This window comes from Acomys minous (assembly GCF_964271855.1).
Source record: "Acomys minous genome assembly, chromosome: 1".
Classification (NCBI taxonomy): Eukaryota; Metazoa; Chordata; class Mammalia; order Rodentia; family Muridae; genus Acomys; species Acomys minous.
Window position 1 is genome coordinate 34,312,882 of NC_140483.1, and position 17,595 is coordinate 34,330,476.

Here is a 17,595-nt window from a genome sequence, read left to right on the forward strand (position 1 = left end):
AAAAAAAAAAAAAAAAACAAAGCAAAACAAAACAAAACAGAAAACAAAACAAAAAAAAACCCTCCATGTTTTTTTGAGAATGGGTACTGGTTTTATTTTATGTATTTTAAACTATGCTTGAGTTGCTGAACATACCTCTGTCGAATCTGAAAAGAGAAGGGGGAAGAGAGAAGGGAAGGAACCAGAAGAGAACGAGAAAGGGAGAGGAGGGCAAAGGAAGGAAGGGGTGTGCAAACGGACAGAAGACAGAACAACACAGAAGGAGAACGCTACCCAAATCTACCGCGAGCACTCGGGGAAACCATCCCAGCCATTGTCTCTAGTAACAGAAAGCACACTTAAAACCCATAAGTCAGTTGCGTGGAAGCCAGACCCTCTCAAGCATCCTACATTGGAAGCCCAGTGATTATTCTTATAACAATTTCATTCCTACACCCAGGATCTTATTAACAACTGAGTATCCACTATGTCTCCCTAGCCAATGGCATAGGTCCCAGTTAGCTTTCCTACAGGTCCCGCACATCAACAGCTGCCAATCATACTTGCACCCTCCCCCTCTCTCTTCATGAAGGTTTCCTGCTTTCCTTCCTACTTTTGAGGCTGTGCCAAAACACACAGGATAGCTGCTGTGTTCCTTGCTATCACCAGCCTGGGATAAATAGCTGTTACCTGTTTTCATCTGGCTGGCCTTCCTTTATTTCCATGCAACCTGTAACAATGAAAGGCCTGGGAGCTTAACTGTTACTGTGAAGACGCCAAGGAAGATTTATAAATCAGTATTTCGAGTGTGTTATTTAATAATTCTGCCAGATGGTCTGTGTGCAAAGGATTCTCTAATTAAATAGGCTTGGGAATCGCTGGGTTAAATAAAGTGAGAGGGATTTCTTGCCTGCGGGCTTGCTAATACTAAGGTGATGTAAATTACTGAGAGGAGGGTGCCATGCCACATGCAGCTTTCCTGAATGTATTTGAAGTCAGAACCGGATTTTGAATAGAACTTCGATTTTTCATGAAAAGATAAAGAAAAAAAAAAGCTTAGAAATGCTGAGACGGAAGACTCTGAAGATCACTTTAGCTCTAAAACCCTCCGAGCTTGTAGGTCCAGGAGGATTATGACCCATAACCACACCGAGTGTGACAGGATGAAAGATTGGCTGTATCACTGCACGGAAAGTTATCACTAAAATATTGCCAGAACTAGCTGGAAAATATGGAAGGTATTTGGTCAGCCATCTCTTTCTTCGATCCTTCTAATTGTTCTGGGCTTTAAAACTACAAAGGAAAGAGTTCCATCTTTGCATATATCACAGATAGACGTGCCCTTGTTCTAACTAGCTCTGCTTAACCAAAATAGCTTAAAAGTTGGATAGAAAAGCATCCAGGTCAAGAAGCGTTACCTCTGTGATTCCTATTTCCCCTGTCTTGGAGCCATGCAGGTTAGAAGTGTCTCAACTTGCCATCTTTAGAAAAGAAAACTCTAATAAGATATGTTAATAGAGGTCCAAGAACAAAAGGCCAAATATAATTTTGTTGTGGCTAAGATCCTAATTTGAAGCTCTTCCTTATCTCAAAGATGTGGGTTTAAATCCAGGTACTACTGATGTTTTCCAGCTCTAGCTCTGTCACTCCTTCTGAACTGCTCCTGATCTGCCCTGGGTATCCTCTGAGCCTGGGAATTTCAGAACAATCTTCCCTTCCAAAATGAGTCACTAACTTGGCAGGCGGGATGTGTGTGGCCCCTGGTGAGTCTTTAAACAAGTAGTTTGTTAGTAGCATGAAACTTCCCCTACTTGTATGTGTCAGCTCCCAAATCTTCTTTACACACACACACACACACACACAGACTAGGAGGGGAAGAGAGCAAGACAGAAAGAGGGAGAGAGAGACAGAGAAAGACAGACTGACAAACAGACAGATACACACACACAGGGTAGGAGAGGAGAGGAGAGGAGAGGAGAGAGAGAGAGAGAGAGAGAGAGAGAGAGAGAGAGAGAGAGAGAGAGACAGAGGACTATCTCTTGGTAAATAAAATGAAGTGAAAAATTATAGCAAAAATGTACCATCCAAACCTTCTTTATAAGTCCTTACACACACACACACACACACACACACACACACACACACACACACACGAGAGAGAGAGACAGAGACAGAGACAGAGACAGAGACAGAGAGACAGAGAGACAGAGAGAGATGGTGGGTGGGGGATGGGAATAGAGAGAGGAGTGCTTCAGTAAATAAAATGGGAAGTGCTGCTGGAGACCTATGCTCCTTATAGCACGCCTATAGAACCCTGTCTACCATACTGTATCAGAACCCAATAATTATTCTTATAACAATTTCATTCCTACACCCAGGATCTTATTAACAACTGAGTATCCACTATGTCTCTCTAGCCAATGGCATAGGTCCCAGTTAGCTTTCCTACAGGTCCTGCACATCAACAGCTGCCAATCATACTTGCACCCTCCCCCTCTCTCTTCATGAAGGTTTCCTGCTTTCCTTCCTTCCTACTTTTGAGGCTGTGCCAAAACACACAGGATAGCTGCTGTGTTCCTTGCTATCACCAGCCCGGGATAAATAGCTGTTACCTGTTTTCATCTAGCTGGCCTTCTTTTATTTCCATGCAACCTATAACCATGAAAGGCCTGGGGAGCTTGGAGAGCTTAACTGTTACTCTGAAGATGCCAAGGAAGGATTATGAATCAGAAGTTCTATTCACTTGTAGTTCTACCAGTGGGTCTAGCCACAAGTAGCCCTCCTGAGGCTACAAGTTATTATCATAAGGGCTGTATATGTGTGTGTGCACGCGCAACGTGTGTGTGTGTGTGTGTGTGTGTGTCTGTGTGTGTGTGTCTGTGTGTGTGTGTCTGTGTGTGTGTTCAGTCTTCCACAGGCAACTGATTTTTTATTTTAAAGATATCCTTGAAAGCCCAGAATGTATGTACTTTTTGTTATTATTTTTATGTTGCTTCCTTTCCTACCATAGGGAAGATACATAAAAGACATGGCCAACCTTTTGACATTGAGACATGACATTGTTGAGACACAATGTTGTCATCTACCAAGTTCTTGCTTAAAAGATGCCATACAAAAAAAGAAAGAATAAAAAGGATAAGAAGAAGGAAAGACACAAACAAAGGAGAAAGAAAGAAAGAAACCAAAAATTACCAAATTATCTCACAGTGTTTTAAGTAAGTTTACCATTTTCCCATCATATTCAGCCACAGGTTGTACATACTGAACGGTAGCTTTCATTGTTACAGTTATTTAGTCAATAAACACAGTTGTCACAATGTGTTAGGAATCATTTTTATTAGTGTTAGTCTCTCATATAAATTCTATGAAGAAGATAGTGTTCTAATACCGAATTTTAAAGGTAAAAGAAAACTAACCACAGAAAGGTCCAGTAGCTTCCATTGAACTCAGACTAGTAAGGAGCAGATCCCAGCTGTCAGGCTCTAGAGCCCACGCTAAGAAATTACTATGTTTCATTGCTTCGGGAAGAGCCACCTCTAATCCCTGGTATCTGCTGAACAGTTATGCTCAGCCATTTATTAGAAAATGGAGGAAAAGAGGCAGAAAGTATAGAATAAGGGAGACAGAATGAATACAGAGGGATAATGGAGAAACAAGCATAAGCAATGAAATTGAGCTCATGCTATTGTCCTAGCAAGCGGTGTCAAATCCCAAGTCACCCATCTGCTACAGCTCAGGGGGCCACCAGAAGCCCACCTTCTTAGCTCAAGGAGGATCTATTCAGATACCCGGACCTGGCAGGGGATGGCATATGCTTTGGGCCCTGCCCTGTTAAGGAGGCAACATGTCTGTCCCTTACAGGCCAGGAGAAAGAACCGTGGGATTGAAGAACAGAGATGCAGGCTTCATTGTGTCCTTCACTTGATGAGGGATCCAGAGGCCTTTGCGTCACACAGCCAGATTCAAGCACAGGGTCACTGGATAACAGAACTCTGCCCGTCTCTGTCTTATCTCACTGCTCCATAAGTTCTTTGCAGGGAACTCAGCCACACTATGAACGCACATTCAGGCGATAAGTGCAATCCATCTTCTCTCTGCCTCTATGACCTACATACCTCTAACCCAAGCAAAGCATCTGAATGCATATTCTTCCCTTCTGACATTTTTTTGGGAGAATTCCTATACAAATTAGCAGGAAAAATATTATCACATCCATTTCGTAGTAATTATGTGAGAATATTGCCTTTACTGACAATCCTAATAATGTTTGATTTCATAACTATTGTTTATCATGTTTCAATGAAATGACTGGCTTAGAATCAAAATTGACATGATCAAGCAAGCCTCATGATTTTAAGAGACTATAGACGGCTGCCTGGGTTTGGCTGGAAAGAGAAGGTGCACTTACCAGTCAAGAAGTCAGGGTCAGGAGTGGGCTCCGAGATTTCCTCTAGACACTGACTCTCCAGTGGGACAGTGGCCACCACAAGACCATCTGGCAGTTGTTGGTCTAAACCACGAGCAAAGTTATTTTGTCTAGAAACAGAACAGACCTTCGTTTTCTGAGTGTCCATGGCATTCTTTAGCATGCAGTCTATATTTCAACACACAGTGTAAGAACTCTTTCTTGACCAAATGTCATGCCTCACTTGGTACATATGGCTTGACCTAGTCATACAAATAAGGGAGGTAAGGGGGTGCATAGAGATGAGCGGCAAATGAGATGGGAAAAGTCTATTGACAGAGTAGAGAATGCTTCCTTCCACCCCAGTTTTTCCCCTCTGCTTCCTTCTTTGCAAGACATTAACAGCCTTAGTGACATTCATAGACTACAGAGAATACTCTGGCCATCACAAGATCAATTCTGATACCACACTTCTTGTCCTGGCAAACCAGTGCCATCGATGAAAATGGAAAATACTTATAAAGTCTCCTGTACAGAAGAGATTCAGGAACTGAATCCAAGTACTATCTTGAAAATTTGCCTCTAATTTGTTCCCAAAAGTATATAGGCTTAGGTTATTACCAAGTCATGTTTCATGATAAAATATTAACATCATCATCATCATCATCATCATCATCATCATCATCATCATCGTCCTCTAGAAAGCATATTCCCATGGGTTCTAAGAAAATTCAAATAGCCCCCCCCAAAAAAGAACAAGAATGAGGGTCAAATTGAAGAATCACTCATATATTTTCTAGATATATGCTTCAAATATTTTGTCCTCAGAAGTGCTTTATAATCTTCAAAGTAATTAAATGTCCAAATGCTTGGTCCTGGTCATAAGTGTCAGTATTTACTATGTTTGAAATTAAAAAAGAAAATTTAAGAATTAATTCATATAAAAGTACCAATAAGCACATTTGATATTAACCTGTTTTATGGGAAAGAGGAGACTGGCATTATTTTATATATTAAAAGTCTTAATAGAAGACAATTGGATTCTTACAACTGAACCAACTTATTACAACACGTTTTAGTTGAAGTATATGAAGGAAATTTAGCTTTTTAATAGGTAGGATTTAAGTACTCCCTAAAGAAGTCCAGTAATGTGCCAGAGTCCTTTGCAAGCACCCCGAAGACTGGCATTCTAGACTCACTTAAGCCAGGCCTTAAGGTTTGGCGGTAGAATGGAACTTGAACATTTCAGTGTGGCTTCAATATAAAATCGTAAAGGTGTGATTTCATTTAAGATTCTACCATGTACCCAGAAGGAGCCCATGTCTTGGATTTTTGAATGAGGAGTGTAGAACTGAACAGGACTGTGGCCAAGACCACAATCTGTCCCTTTAGGTATATCACATTCACCCTGATCCAAGACGCACAACGCTATGCAGATAATAAGGTTCTTCAGAGAGGAAGATGCATCAACTCTGAGGAAGCAGCTTCTATGCATATGAAGTTCACCTGAACGTTCCTTTTAGCACCTGTCCAGTGGCCACTTCCTTGGACTGGTTGTTGTAACCAAAGAACATCTCCCCAAAGAGAGTCTGGTTCATGGGGACCTCTCTGCCTTCCCCACAGTCGCCTCCCTCTGGGCAGGTCTCGGTGACCAGTTGGCAAGACCGTCCATCCACACCAAGCTTGTAGTCTTCGATACACCTAAACAGACCAAGACCTTGAGCTAAGTTACTCATCAGTGACTCAGAAGAACAGACACATTCAACGAATAGGGAAGCAACGACCTCGCAGAAATGCTGCCTGGCCACTAACTAGGAATACTCCAAGTTGGTTTTGTTGTCTTACAACTCAGTTTCTTAAATCTATAAATTGAGGTGCTTTTCATCGTGGCCACATCAATTTTTTTTAATGCTTCCCTAGAAATGAAGTCTTTTAGGCTTAGGGAGCATCCACCTCTCCTAGCCTTCTGATTTTCAAGTCCAAGATAGGAATTAGAGGCGATCAGCTCATAAGCGAGTCAACATCCTTAAGAGTAAGGTGTGCCGGCATTTGTATGAAGACCATTCTATGGAGCTTCTGCATTTGTTTGCGAGGTAGTTAGGTAGCAAAAGAGTGACACTGTGCTTAAGAAATTAATAACTCTCTAAACGGGTCCTGTGGCAAGTCAACCAACAAATGATGAAGTTTGTGATCTCCTGGCTGTCTTCTGTTTGAATACATACAAACAAACCAGCAACTCAAGCCAACTCCCCTCCAGTCAGCACTGACATCCCGAACTAAATGGATGCCTGGGCCACCGTGTGCTCCCTAAGCCGAAATCTGCCTCCTCGGTGGGTGCTTTTCCTCATTGCACTGCTCTAATTAGGAAGTAATACTCATTTAGTAACCATGGGTCAGTGACTCATAAGTCATTAATTGGACTTTATTTGTAGTTATGTTATGAATAAGATACATTTGTTAACTCAAGTAAGACTTAATATTTTTAATAAGGCTGTCATTGTTTAAAAGAAAAAGAAAAAGAAAAAGATTTGTTTTCCTCCTGAGAAATAGAACAAATTTAAAAATGTAAGACAATTACGATACTGAGAACATCATTTATCGCTATCTGCAATAATTGCAATAAGTTAAAGAACTCAGCCTTTTGTAGAGGAACAAAGGATCACAGTTTTCAAAAGTGAAACATATTACTGAAGCAACATCGAGGCCATCCCTAACTAGGTAGCTCTGGACCAGTTGATTAAACTCTTAGCAGATTTCATTTCTAAAACTGCAAGAAAGGTGAGGGAAGTAGCTGTTGTACTAGGGCCATGGAGGGAATTAATTCATATAGTCAACATATAGAGCTCACGTCATGCTGAACGTACAGCTGGTTCTGGTTAAATGTTGCTATTGCTATTAGCAGGAGTACAAACGAGGACCATGCTTGTGCAACCGTCACTGCTGCTGCCTTTCCCCAATTATATGGTTGTATCCGCAGGTGTAAGTGGAGCTCTTTATTTGTAAGTGAATGCGATTACCTCAAATCAGGACTTACCTGCCAGGCAGACTATATATATAGTACCTTGGGCAACACATGCCTAATTTTAACTGAAACCAGAAAGAAAGCCCAGCAGGACGTTACAGCTTTTGTCCAGGGAACAGCTATGATTCAAGACCCACAGAGGACTGATTCCAGAGGGACACCATGAAATGATTCCTTCCTTAAGCCATATAAACCAGAGACTGGACAACAGGATTAAAGTTGGCTGGTTCCATTTCAGTCCATCTTAAACATCTTGGCAACTGCCTGTCCTTCCCACTCATTCTTCTGTCCAACTATCACACAGCGGATTTCCTTGAAATGGGAGCTCGAGCTGGGCATCCTTGGTTGCTCTTGTGTCTAAGACCTAACTAGGTTTTTCTGCACAAGCACATAATAAAATGTATATACAGTCAATAACAACAGACGCAACTTTGGCTGCCTCTGCTTCCGCTAATTGAAGTGGGTCAATCCTAATGGTAACATTACAGAACATTAAAATTTAGAGCAAGCTTCTATTTATGGAATTGGGATTTTTTTTTTTTACAAGAAACTACATACAAAAATTGCTCAATTGCAAAGGGAATGAGATAAAATACAATAAAATAACATTACACGCGCACTGGATATCTTCTCCTAGTTACTCAGCAGGCACCGGCTTTTAGCAAGCCCCTAACATAGTTTTATGACTATAAACATTGATTTTTTTCACTGCATGCTTATTAGATGGTGAGATCCTTGAGGACGCAAACCTAAATGCTAGTCTCTTCCTCAGCCACCTAGCGGCCAGTGTAGGTGTAAAACCTATAGCAGAGACCCCCAACTGACCTGCAGCAACAGGATGGGGTGGGAGAGTAGGGCAGGGAGTGTGGGAAGGGAGGAAAGGGTAGACACGCAATCTATAGGCATAGCAGAATTGGCTAAATCTTTACTTACTTGATAAATATAGCATGAAAATGACTTTAAATATCATCTCACTCAGTGATACAAATTTAAATTTTGAGGAGACTGCAGAGCTTTTAAAAAGTCAGAAAGGGCCTGAATTCTGGTCCTCATCTTCCTGTCTTCCAGTCTTGAGGGAGATAGTTCACTCCACCAGACATTCCTTTTCTCACCTATGAAGTAGGGTGGGTGGTGGTGCTCGCCCTGTTCCCTCACAGGAGTTTGGGGGAGGGCACAGTAGAGCATTATACTCCCAGGAGTCAATGCCTTTGCCAAAGGAGGAAGGGATATGTAAAATGCTGGGGTTTTGAGAAGTAGAATTTGAAGTTTCCATTCTTCTAAAACCGCCCCTCCCTTTTGACAATCTAGCAGTTTCACATAATCTTTCTCAAGTTTTGGATTACGGAAACAGTTTCTGTCATAAAACATATCATTAACATAGCTCCTCTAAGGCATAGTTTGGAACATCCCGGCTTAATTTGCAATGATTTACGTAAACCATGTGGTTAATTTCCTCCTTTCAGGTAAGCCAGAGGCTGTGTTTCTGTAGCCACTGGACTAGACTTGCCCTAAGGCTTCTTCCTCTAAATTAGACTATCAAAGTTCTCCTCCTATATACCAGCTCACTCCTTAGAGCCTAGGGAGTGAAGCCTACTTCGGGTTCCGCCCAGCAACCTCATAGCAGCTCCAACTCACCCACAGAACATCAGGATGTTGTACAAGGTGGGGTCGTCCGGAAAGGGCGCCATCTGCTGGAGACAAAGCTGTTCGCAGCCGCCGTTGAAACCATCTGAGCAGTCCACCCCGATGTGGCGGTCATAGCAACCTGAGCTGTCCTTCATAGGGCTGAGTCCTGAAGGGCACTGGCACAACCAGAAAAAGTCCACACAAGAGGGTAAGCAGGAGATCCGAGTGGAGACACTGACACACTCCACGTTAAACTATTACCCCTGGGCAAGCAATCCATGAATTTCCTTTTTCCCCTTTGTCTCCTTCGAAAAGCTAAATAACAGGCTTTTTTTTTTTTTTTTTTTTTTTTAACTTTCTGCTTCTGTCTGGGCACAATTCACACACATTTGCATTAAGCCTCTGGCTGTGAAGCAGGCTAGCACGGAGCACTGTGGCAAGACAGAGCAAGCGAATAAAGCTGCTTCCCAATCGGACCTCGGGCTGGCAGAAGAGGCGAAGTGGTGGGCCAGGATTAAAATGCATTAAGCAGGGATTCCTGTGGTCTAGGGAAAGCAGTGGTGCTGTTTGGACGCCACATTAAGAGGGCACTTCATCAAAGTTGCTACTAGTTGGTGATGCTGGGAATAATGGAGTGAGGCAGGACTGCCCGTCTGAGGGCAAAGGAGACTTTTTTTTTTCTTGCAGCCTTGGAGAGGAGGGAGATGCCTCCTCCCACAGTGGGAAATCCTGGGCTCACCACCTTGATTTCTCAAATGCATCCCTTGGAAACCACAGAGCTGACATCTGCTACACGAGGATGCTGTGCTTGGCTTTGGCTAGCTAGTCTTAATGTGAAACATTTGCTCCTCTGTACGCATTGTCCCCAGTCAGCTTCCTGACAGCCAAAGAGGTGACAGCAAAGGAAGAGATCATAGAGGTTTCAGACTCTGGGAAAGGTCACGGAGCAAGGTGAGCCCGGAAGCACCTGCACAGCCCCGAGCCACTGGCCTACCTCATTGTCTAACCCAATCCTCAGGACACCCCGTGAGAGGGGGAGTGTGACCCATCTGAGGAAACTGAGGCACAGGCCGTTTGACTCCTGCAATCATAGCTGTTCCACTGCGGCCCACATTTCAATCCCCAGCAGATTGGCTTTGGCATCCTGGTTGCATGGCTCTATCGTCTCCTCATGTCACAGTCGAACTCTGAGTGACACACCTATTTACTAAACCCCGGGCCTGTGATACTTTCTCTCACAATGCCCTGTGTTATCTTCATCCTAAGTCAAGGAAAACCCTGATATTGCTCTAAACTCTCTATGATTAAATTTTTTAAAAATTGCAACCTTGTTCCTGTGCTTGTGTGAAGATGTTGAGCATTAATATTAACACTGAATCTAACAGGCTGGGCAGAAGACAGGTATGAAAGCCAAGCTTGAGCAGCTAGAATAGGGCAGAGCTGAGAGTATGTCTAGATTTGATTCCAAAACAATATTCTCTCTCTCTCATCTATCTATAATCTATGTATCATTTATCAGTCTATTTACCTATCTATCCATACATCCATCTATCCACCCACCCACTATCTAATGTATGTACATATGTACGTATGTATATATGTATGTATTTACCTATCTATCTATCATCTGTCATCTATCTAAATATCTATCTACCTATCTATCCATTATCTATCTATCTATCTATCTATCTATCTATCTATCTATCTATCTATCACCTGTCTGTCTGTCTGTCTGTCTCTTGCAAGCACATTCCTCCAAAACCCAAACAAAACTTCTGAAACTTGGCACAGTGTGAGCACTTCCCTTCACTCTCCACTGCCTGCTTGTCCCCTCCCTCTCCTGCCAGGCCCCTTGGCTTAGCGTGGAGCTTAGTGCTTCTGCAGATGTCTCTGAAAAGCCACCCTCCTTCCTCCTCAGTCCCCAGTCAAAGATCGCAGCAAGATAGGCACTGTTTACTGACACTAATTCTGCAATTTCCTAAACAAATGCCCCCCCCAGGACCTGCCAGGCCCCCAGCTTGGTCTATTCCCTTTCCCAAGAAGGCAGATGGTATGCTGGAAGGTGGCAGCATTTAAAGCCAATTCCAAGGGCTGCCCCCTGCTGCGCACACCCAGATGTTTCCCATAATGGTTATGATGGCAAACAAGCAAATGCAGAAGCTGAGGAATGCACCCCCACGATTTGTTAGCACCCCATCCCACACATCTAACTCCTTGGCCACCCAGCTGTTAAGCCAGATGTGTCACAGGGGGTGCTGGCTTAGACACCCTGTAGCTGCCCAGTCTTGATTTGGGTATGGAAACAAATGTCTTGTACTAGTGGCCAGGAGTTGCTCCCCTGCCTCCCCCACCTCCCCCGACCCCCTCCCTTTACAAAGCCTGTTAGAAGCCATCAATCAGAGATAATGCCAGCTGTCTTGCTAATACTGCTTCACGTGATTTCAGCCCTCATACCAGCTAGCTCCATCAGCTTCCAGGCAGGACTCCCCAGCTTTGCAGCCACCTGCCTTTCTTCCAAGTGTTCCATCATGCACAATTTTTGACAAAGACTTCAGTGAATGCAACCGAGCAAGTAGGCTTTGTTCCAGGAACTCCATGTCCTGGCATATTCATGTCTTGCCTGGCCCTAATGTCTAGATGACCATGGCTGTTCCAAATTGGACCACCTGATGTTCAGCTTCTCTTAAAAGAGTTGGAGAGAAGACAGTATTAGCTGTTTTGTAAAAGTTGGATATTTTTTTTTCTTATAAGTAAAGCTAAAATATAATAGCCAGAGCTATCATGAATTAGGCAATTCTTTCTGTAGTCTGTTTTTATCTATTGTATTTTCTGTGGTCCCAACAATGCAGCTACACTTTGTCTTCTTAACTTTAAAGGTGGCTCAGAGAAAGAAGGAAATGTTTAAGGTCACCATGATAGGGAATGGAAGAACCAAACTTTGGACCTAGATTTGTCTGAATCCCAAGCTTCTGTGTGTCTCTGACATCCTGCTGACTACCTGTGATAAAATCTGCCTCCCTTAGAAGAAATAAAAGCCATGCATCAACAGCATAAAACAACCCTGTAGACTTGCCACTTGTCTATTTTAAGCTATTTCTGAAGTATATTCTTGGATCAATTATGGACTTAGAGGTTTAGCCTAAGTTTGTTTATGTGTTCACACACACACAAACACACACACACACACACACACACACACACACACACACACACACACACCATGTTATTAGTGGAACTATTTTACGACAAAACACTGCAAGTTGCCCAGAGTGATGACCTTGAAGGCAAAACAAGATCTGCAGTCACTGAGAAAGATGCAATTATCTTCATTGTACTGTAACTAACTGGGTGGCCGTTCAGTGTATTTTTAAAATGTTTTCAGGAAAAAAAAATATTGACATGAAATACTGTCCTTGGTATCTGGATCACCCGTTCCCCAGAGATCTGATCATTCAAGCATCCATGAAATAAATTTGGTTTCTCACATGTTTTCCTTCTGTTAAGACATTCAAATTTCAGGTTCGCTCAAAAATTTTGATCTGACTACAAAGAAGGGCTTACAGCCAACTGTGGCTTTGTTTCTGGAAATCGGTACAGCCTCACCCAAGGGATCCGAGGAGCTCTTGTCTATAGCAGTTTCATTTCCTGCTGGTAAGATTGGGGTGTTCTCTCTTGGCTATGAAAAATCCTTCCATTTAGTCCTTGAATAAGAGCCATTTGCCCGGGAGAGAACCCCAAGGTCATATATTCACCCCTCTTTGCATAGGTTACATTTAGCAGTCCCAGGGACTTTATGAACTACAGGCTTAGGAAGAAAACTCTATTTATTATAGCCATAACCCTCCCCCACCAGGAAGGCCTAATAAATGAGCTCATATTTCAGTGACCCCTAAAACACATGAGGTTAATCGTCTTTCATGAGGTCTTCATGGCTTCTTGACTCTTTACTGGTCTAAGGCATAATTTGCTAATGAGATTAAAATGATTTTCCCTATTCAAGTCTTTTTCTTTGCTGTCTTTCCCCCTCTTTCTCTACCAATGAGTTTTGGTTGATTAATTACTCAGGAGGCTAAATTGGAGACCACAGACATCTCAGGTCCAGATTACAAAGTAGATACTCTGATGCCAGATGGATATGAGTGAGAGACGCATGAGCTTATTCATATCCCCTGGGAGAAGAGGGACAGATTTCAGCAGCTGAGCCTGCCTCACCTTACTTGGATGATTCGTAAGCCATGCGACCACATTTTCCTACTGGAAATAGGTTCAATTTTTACTGTGTCGCAATCTCATTCATTTTGCAAGTGATGACTTCCAGAATTTCTTGATGGGCTTTGACATGCTGGTTCAAGCCATGCAGGACTGCTCCCAAGGCGAAAAGTATGATGGAGTTAAATTTATATTTCAGACCACTATGGTTTTCTGCCCTCATTTTTCTGGAAGCCTCTGAAGTGTATTCATTTACCCATTGTCCTACAGAGAGAAAGAGAGGTGCTCATTTCTAATGGTCTCTATCTCTGTACATGTGTGCTCTAGTGAAGGGAAAATGGGATGTGTTATGGGAAACCCTGGTGGACAGCAGGTGGAGGAAGGGTGTCAGGGTCACTGAGCAAGCCAACGTTCCTTAGAACATAATGGTCAGGCAGGGAAGGTTCTATACACAAGAATTCAGGAACACCACCCCTGCCCCTTGCACGGCCACAGTCTACATATCTAGTTTATTTCAACATTTTGCAAAGCAGAAGCATTTGTTGGACACTTTCAGCATGAGTGTGAGTTAGTAGGTGAGGAGGAAATGTGGAATTTCCTAGTTTCTTCATTTGTAGTGTAACAGAGTGGCTGTCATTTTCTAATTTTCAGGATACATTTTCTGCTGTACTTTGGTAGGTAGGACTGATAAGAATGAAGGGGGCCAGGAAGATGGACCAATGAGTAGAGCGATTGCTGCACAAGCATGAATAGTGAGTTCACATTCCCAATACCCATAGAAAGAAAACCTAGTCTGTATGGATGCAAGTAATCTCAGCACCAGGGAGATATACATGTAAGGATCCCTGGGGCTTTATGGCTTTCAGGAAGATTATCTCAGTGAATTCTTAAGATTTAGGTTTAGTGAGACATCTCATCTCAAAGAATAAGGTAAGGGGTGATTAAGAAAGACAATTGATGCTGCTCTTTAGAATTCACATGAATGTGCGCATACACACACACACACACACACACACACACACACACACACACACACACACACACACCAGTAAGGAAGCCCTTATAAAAACTGGGGCAGGGGTGAGGAGGCTGGAGTTCAGTCTGCTAAGTCTACTCAATCTCCACTGCCATTAGTCATGGATGGTTCAGCTAAATTTGTCTATATTACAATCATAGGAATGTAAGAGCATATCTCCTTTCATGAACAAAAGTATGTTACAGATGTGAAATCAAGGATCTTGAGATGCGGGGATAAGTTTGGATTACTTAGATTGGATCAATATCATCATAGGAGCTGTTCAAAGTAGAGGAAGAACATATAATGGAAAGGAAATAGACTACACAATAATGGTTAGAAAAATACAATGTCTCTGCCTTTAGTTTGCGGTCTACCAATAGAGCTCTGAGCTGACAAAAATGTATGGAGTCTAGGAGCTGAAGGGGGTAAAAGTGTCAATTCTTTCTAGACTTCCAGAAAGGAATACAGTCCTGACTACCCCTTAGTTTCAGCCCAGTGAGACCTATCCTGGATTCTCACGTAGAGCTGCAATATTAGAGCTGCAATATAATATATTTGTACGGCTTTAATCTACTAAAATCAAGTGTGATTTGTTTCAGCAACAATATGACAGTGTCTGGTGCAGGAGAATTTAAGGGCAGTGAATAAGACCCGGCTGTCAATAGTGGGTGGTAGGTAGCCTTATGCCTTGGAAAGGCTCAGGAAGCTTTCACAGTCCTTGGTTGTTGGAGAGGAGTCACATTTTGACAAGTGAGTTAAGGTTTGCTCAAGGAAATGCCTCTCATGGATATGTTTCCTGTCCTCAGAGACTATATAAACAACAGGATAATTAACTGGTAGCAATTAACCCCTGAGAATTTATGCATAACTAAAAGAGAATGAAGGTTGCGTAGCCAGTGTGGAACATAACATAAACCCTACCTGTCTGGCTTGAGTTTAAATTAGAAAAATATGGAGCTGCATCTTCTGTAAAGTCCACATCTCTGACTTCTTCCCAGGTTCCTGAAGGCCCAGGATGCTCTTGTTTCTCATTCTTTTCACCTTTCATAAAAATGTGCCTTTCTTGGGCAGTCTTTCCATTCAGCACTCAGAAGACTGGAATGTGCAGAGGTGGGCCAATTCTCAGATTGCAGGGGGTGCAGATATTCTTTGCCTCTGGCCCAACTCCAGATGACGCAGGACCACTCTGCTAACACGCCAAGACTTTGAAACAATACAGGTGCCCAGTAGACTCAGGCCAGGCTCAAAGTCAGATCCTGAGTCATCTTTTCACTAGGGTCACAAGCCTCATGGTGTGGTGTGTGAGCTCTCACAAAATCCACCCTTCTGTTGAGGGATCATATGCTTCACAGCCAATAAGAAACAGTGAGTGGGGTGTATCTGCCAATTGGCTTGGCCCTTTTGTCTCTGGGAGCCACGTGGAGTCACAGTGACTTCAAAGAATTATGCTAATAGAGTACTGGTATAATTGGGTGACTTTCTGCAGTGGCTCTGATTCTGCAAATGCATATTCATCAGGGCTATTTCTGCTAGCTCTGTCTCACAGATTACAATACGAAAACTGTAGAAATCCATCAGTGCAGCTGCATGCCAAGGGAAAGGCCAAGGATGGCCAACAGAATGCACCTGAAAGGCAACACTCCCGCCCCGGCCCCCCCCTCCACCCCCACCCCCACCCCCACCCCCACTCCTGAGGGAAGAGTCCTGATAGGAAGAAGTAACAAGTAGGAGGGAGTCAATTCCTTTGTATGACTATTCAAATCCTATGTGTGGCTAAAAAGAGTGGATAAGGGGTGGGGGGTAGGGGGAGAATCACATAGGTGCAGTCCAGGTTTCAGGACTTAAAATGACCCCAGAAAATAATGAGTGGAAAACTGAAGTCAGAGTAAAGAAAAGCAGACTGGGTGGTAAAAGAGAAAAGACAAAAGTACCTCATCTTGGAACACAATTGAGCAATGAAATTGTCTCCTGGGAAACCCAGGCGGGTAGAACAGGCTAAAAGGAGGAGAGCACTGAGGAGCTTCCAGCCATTCACCTCCTGGCTGTCCTGGAAGCCATGAGCTAACAAGCACTCTCCTGTTCTTTGTCTTCTTTGGGTATCTGCCAAAGCATCCTATCTGCCCCACACCTTTATCCCTCTTTTGCTTTTTCCTGTGTCCACTTCTTTCTGAGGTGAGCCAGACTCCTCCTGGATGCAACTTAGTACCAGCTTGGCGACTACACCCTGGACATTCATCATTGACACCGAGCAACTCCCTGAATGGAACAGATGCTCAGAGTTGAGTAAGAAAGAGTGTGAGAGATGGTGTTGGCTCTGCATCCTCACAGCTTCCCATGGTCTGGGTCCCCTCCCACATCACAGCTGTCAGGATGGGAAGTTAAATGGGGCACCATATCCTCCCCAGGGCTGGAAGCTCCTGGTTCTTTCTCCCAACCCAACACGGCAGAAATGCACATCTCAATGAATATTCTCTACCTCCTCTGTCCTCACATCAAGCATCTTCCCTGACACCTTTCCCTGAGCCAGCCTCTCTCCCTTCTTGGCAATTTTATGATTCTTCCTCCAAACCTTTAAAGAAGGTATGACTAAAAACAGATACATCTGTTAGGGCCAATATAAAGCAATGGCCAATATAAAGCAACCCCCCAATGGCTCCATTATCTTGTGCCTCCATTTACCTTTCTGGTCTAGTATAATTTTCATTTCTATAACCCAGGAGATAGCATAGTATGTCCTAGGCCCCAAAGTCTTACTGCGGAACAATGTCGCCCCCCCCTTTTTTTTTAACTAGCCAAGGTTATGGCCGTGAAAACAAACAAACAAAAACAAAAGAAACAAGAAATCAGATCACAATATATATTTTTGGACACAGTATCCATGTAGCCCTGGCTGACTTAGGACTCATTATGTAGACCAGGTTGGCCTCAAGCTGTCAGAGATGCCTGCCCCTGGACAGGAAGCTGGAGTGCTAAGCAGGGTGCTGGGGACACTTTTGTTGTCAGTCTTAGCCTTTAACAGCCGAGCCATCTCTCTCGTGCTCCCATCACATTTTAGTTCATGTTTTCCCCTAGCATTCCTACCATAACTTACTCCTTTCATTTCCCTAGCTTTCATTGGTTTTCTCCTAAATTTCCCTATTAGGCTTGGAGACAATGCTAATTGTTGAAGCAACTGATTAGCTTTCAAATAGCTCCCACCAAGTGGAAAGACTATACTATGGAAATTCATCTAGAAAGGTCTGGAACACCTAGTAGTGTTCTGAGGACTTTTTGATTAACTCCTCATTCCAAGAGAAAAAATTTTAATTTAGACTATCCCATCATCACTCCCCCATA

The 17,595-nt window shown here is 43.1% G+C and overlaps 1 protein-coding gene across 2 annotated transcripts in view; it reads right to left on the bottom strand.

Annotated features, from left to right (window-relative positions):
* ASTN1 (astrotactin 1) overlaps positions 1–17,595 on the bottom strand; it is a 310,168-nt gene that overhangs the window by 76,251 nt on the left and 216,322 nt on the right. For both annotated transcript variants that reach the window (XM_084772141.1, XM_084772142.1), the window contains exons 12-14: positions 9,042–9,208; positions 5,891–6,085; positions 4,388–4,515 (exon numbers count right to left, since the gene is read on the bottom strand). In XM_084772141.1, the coding sequence (XP_084628267.1) occupies positions 4,388–4,515; positions 5,891–6,085; positions 9,042–9,208 (490 nt within the window). The remainder of the gene's footprint in view (positions 1–4,387; positions 4,516–5,890; positions 6,086–9,041; positions 9,209–17,595) is intronic.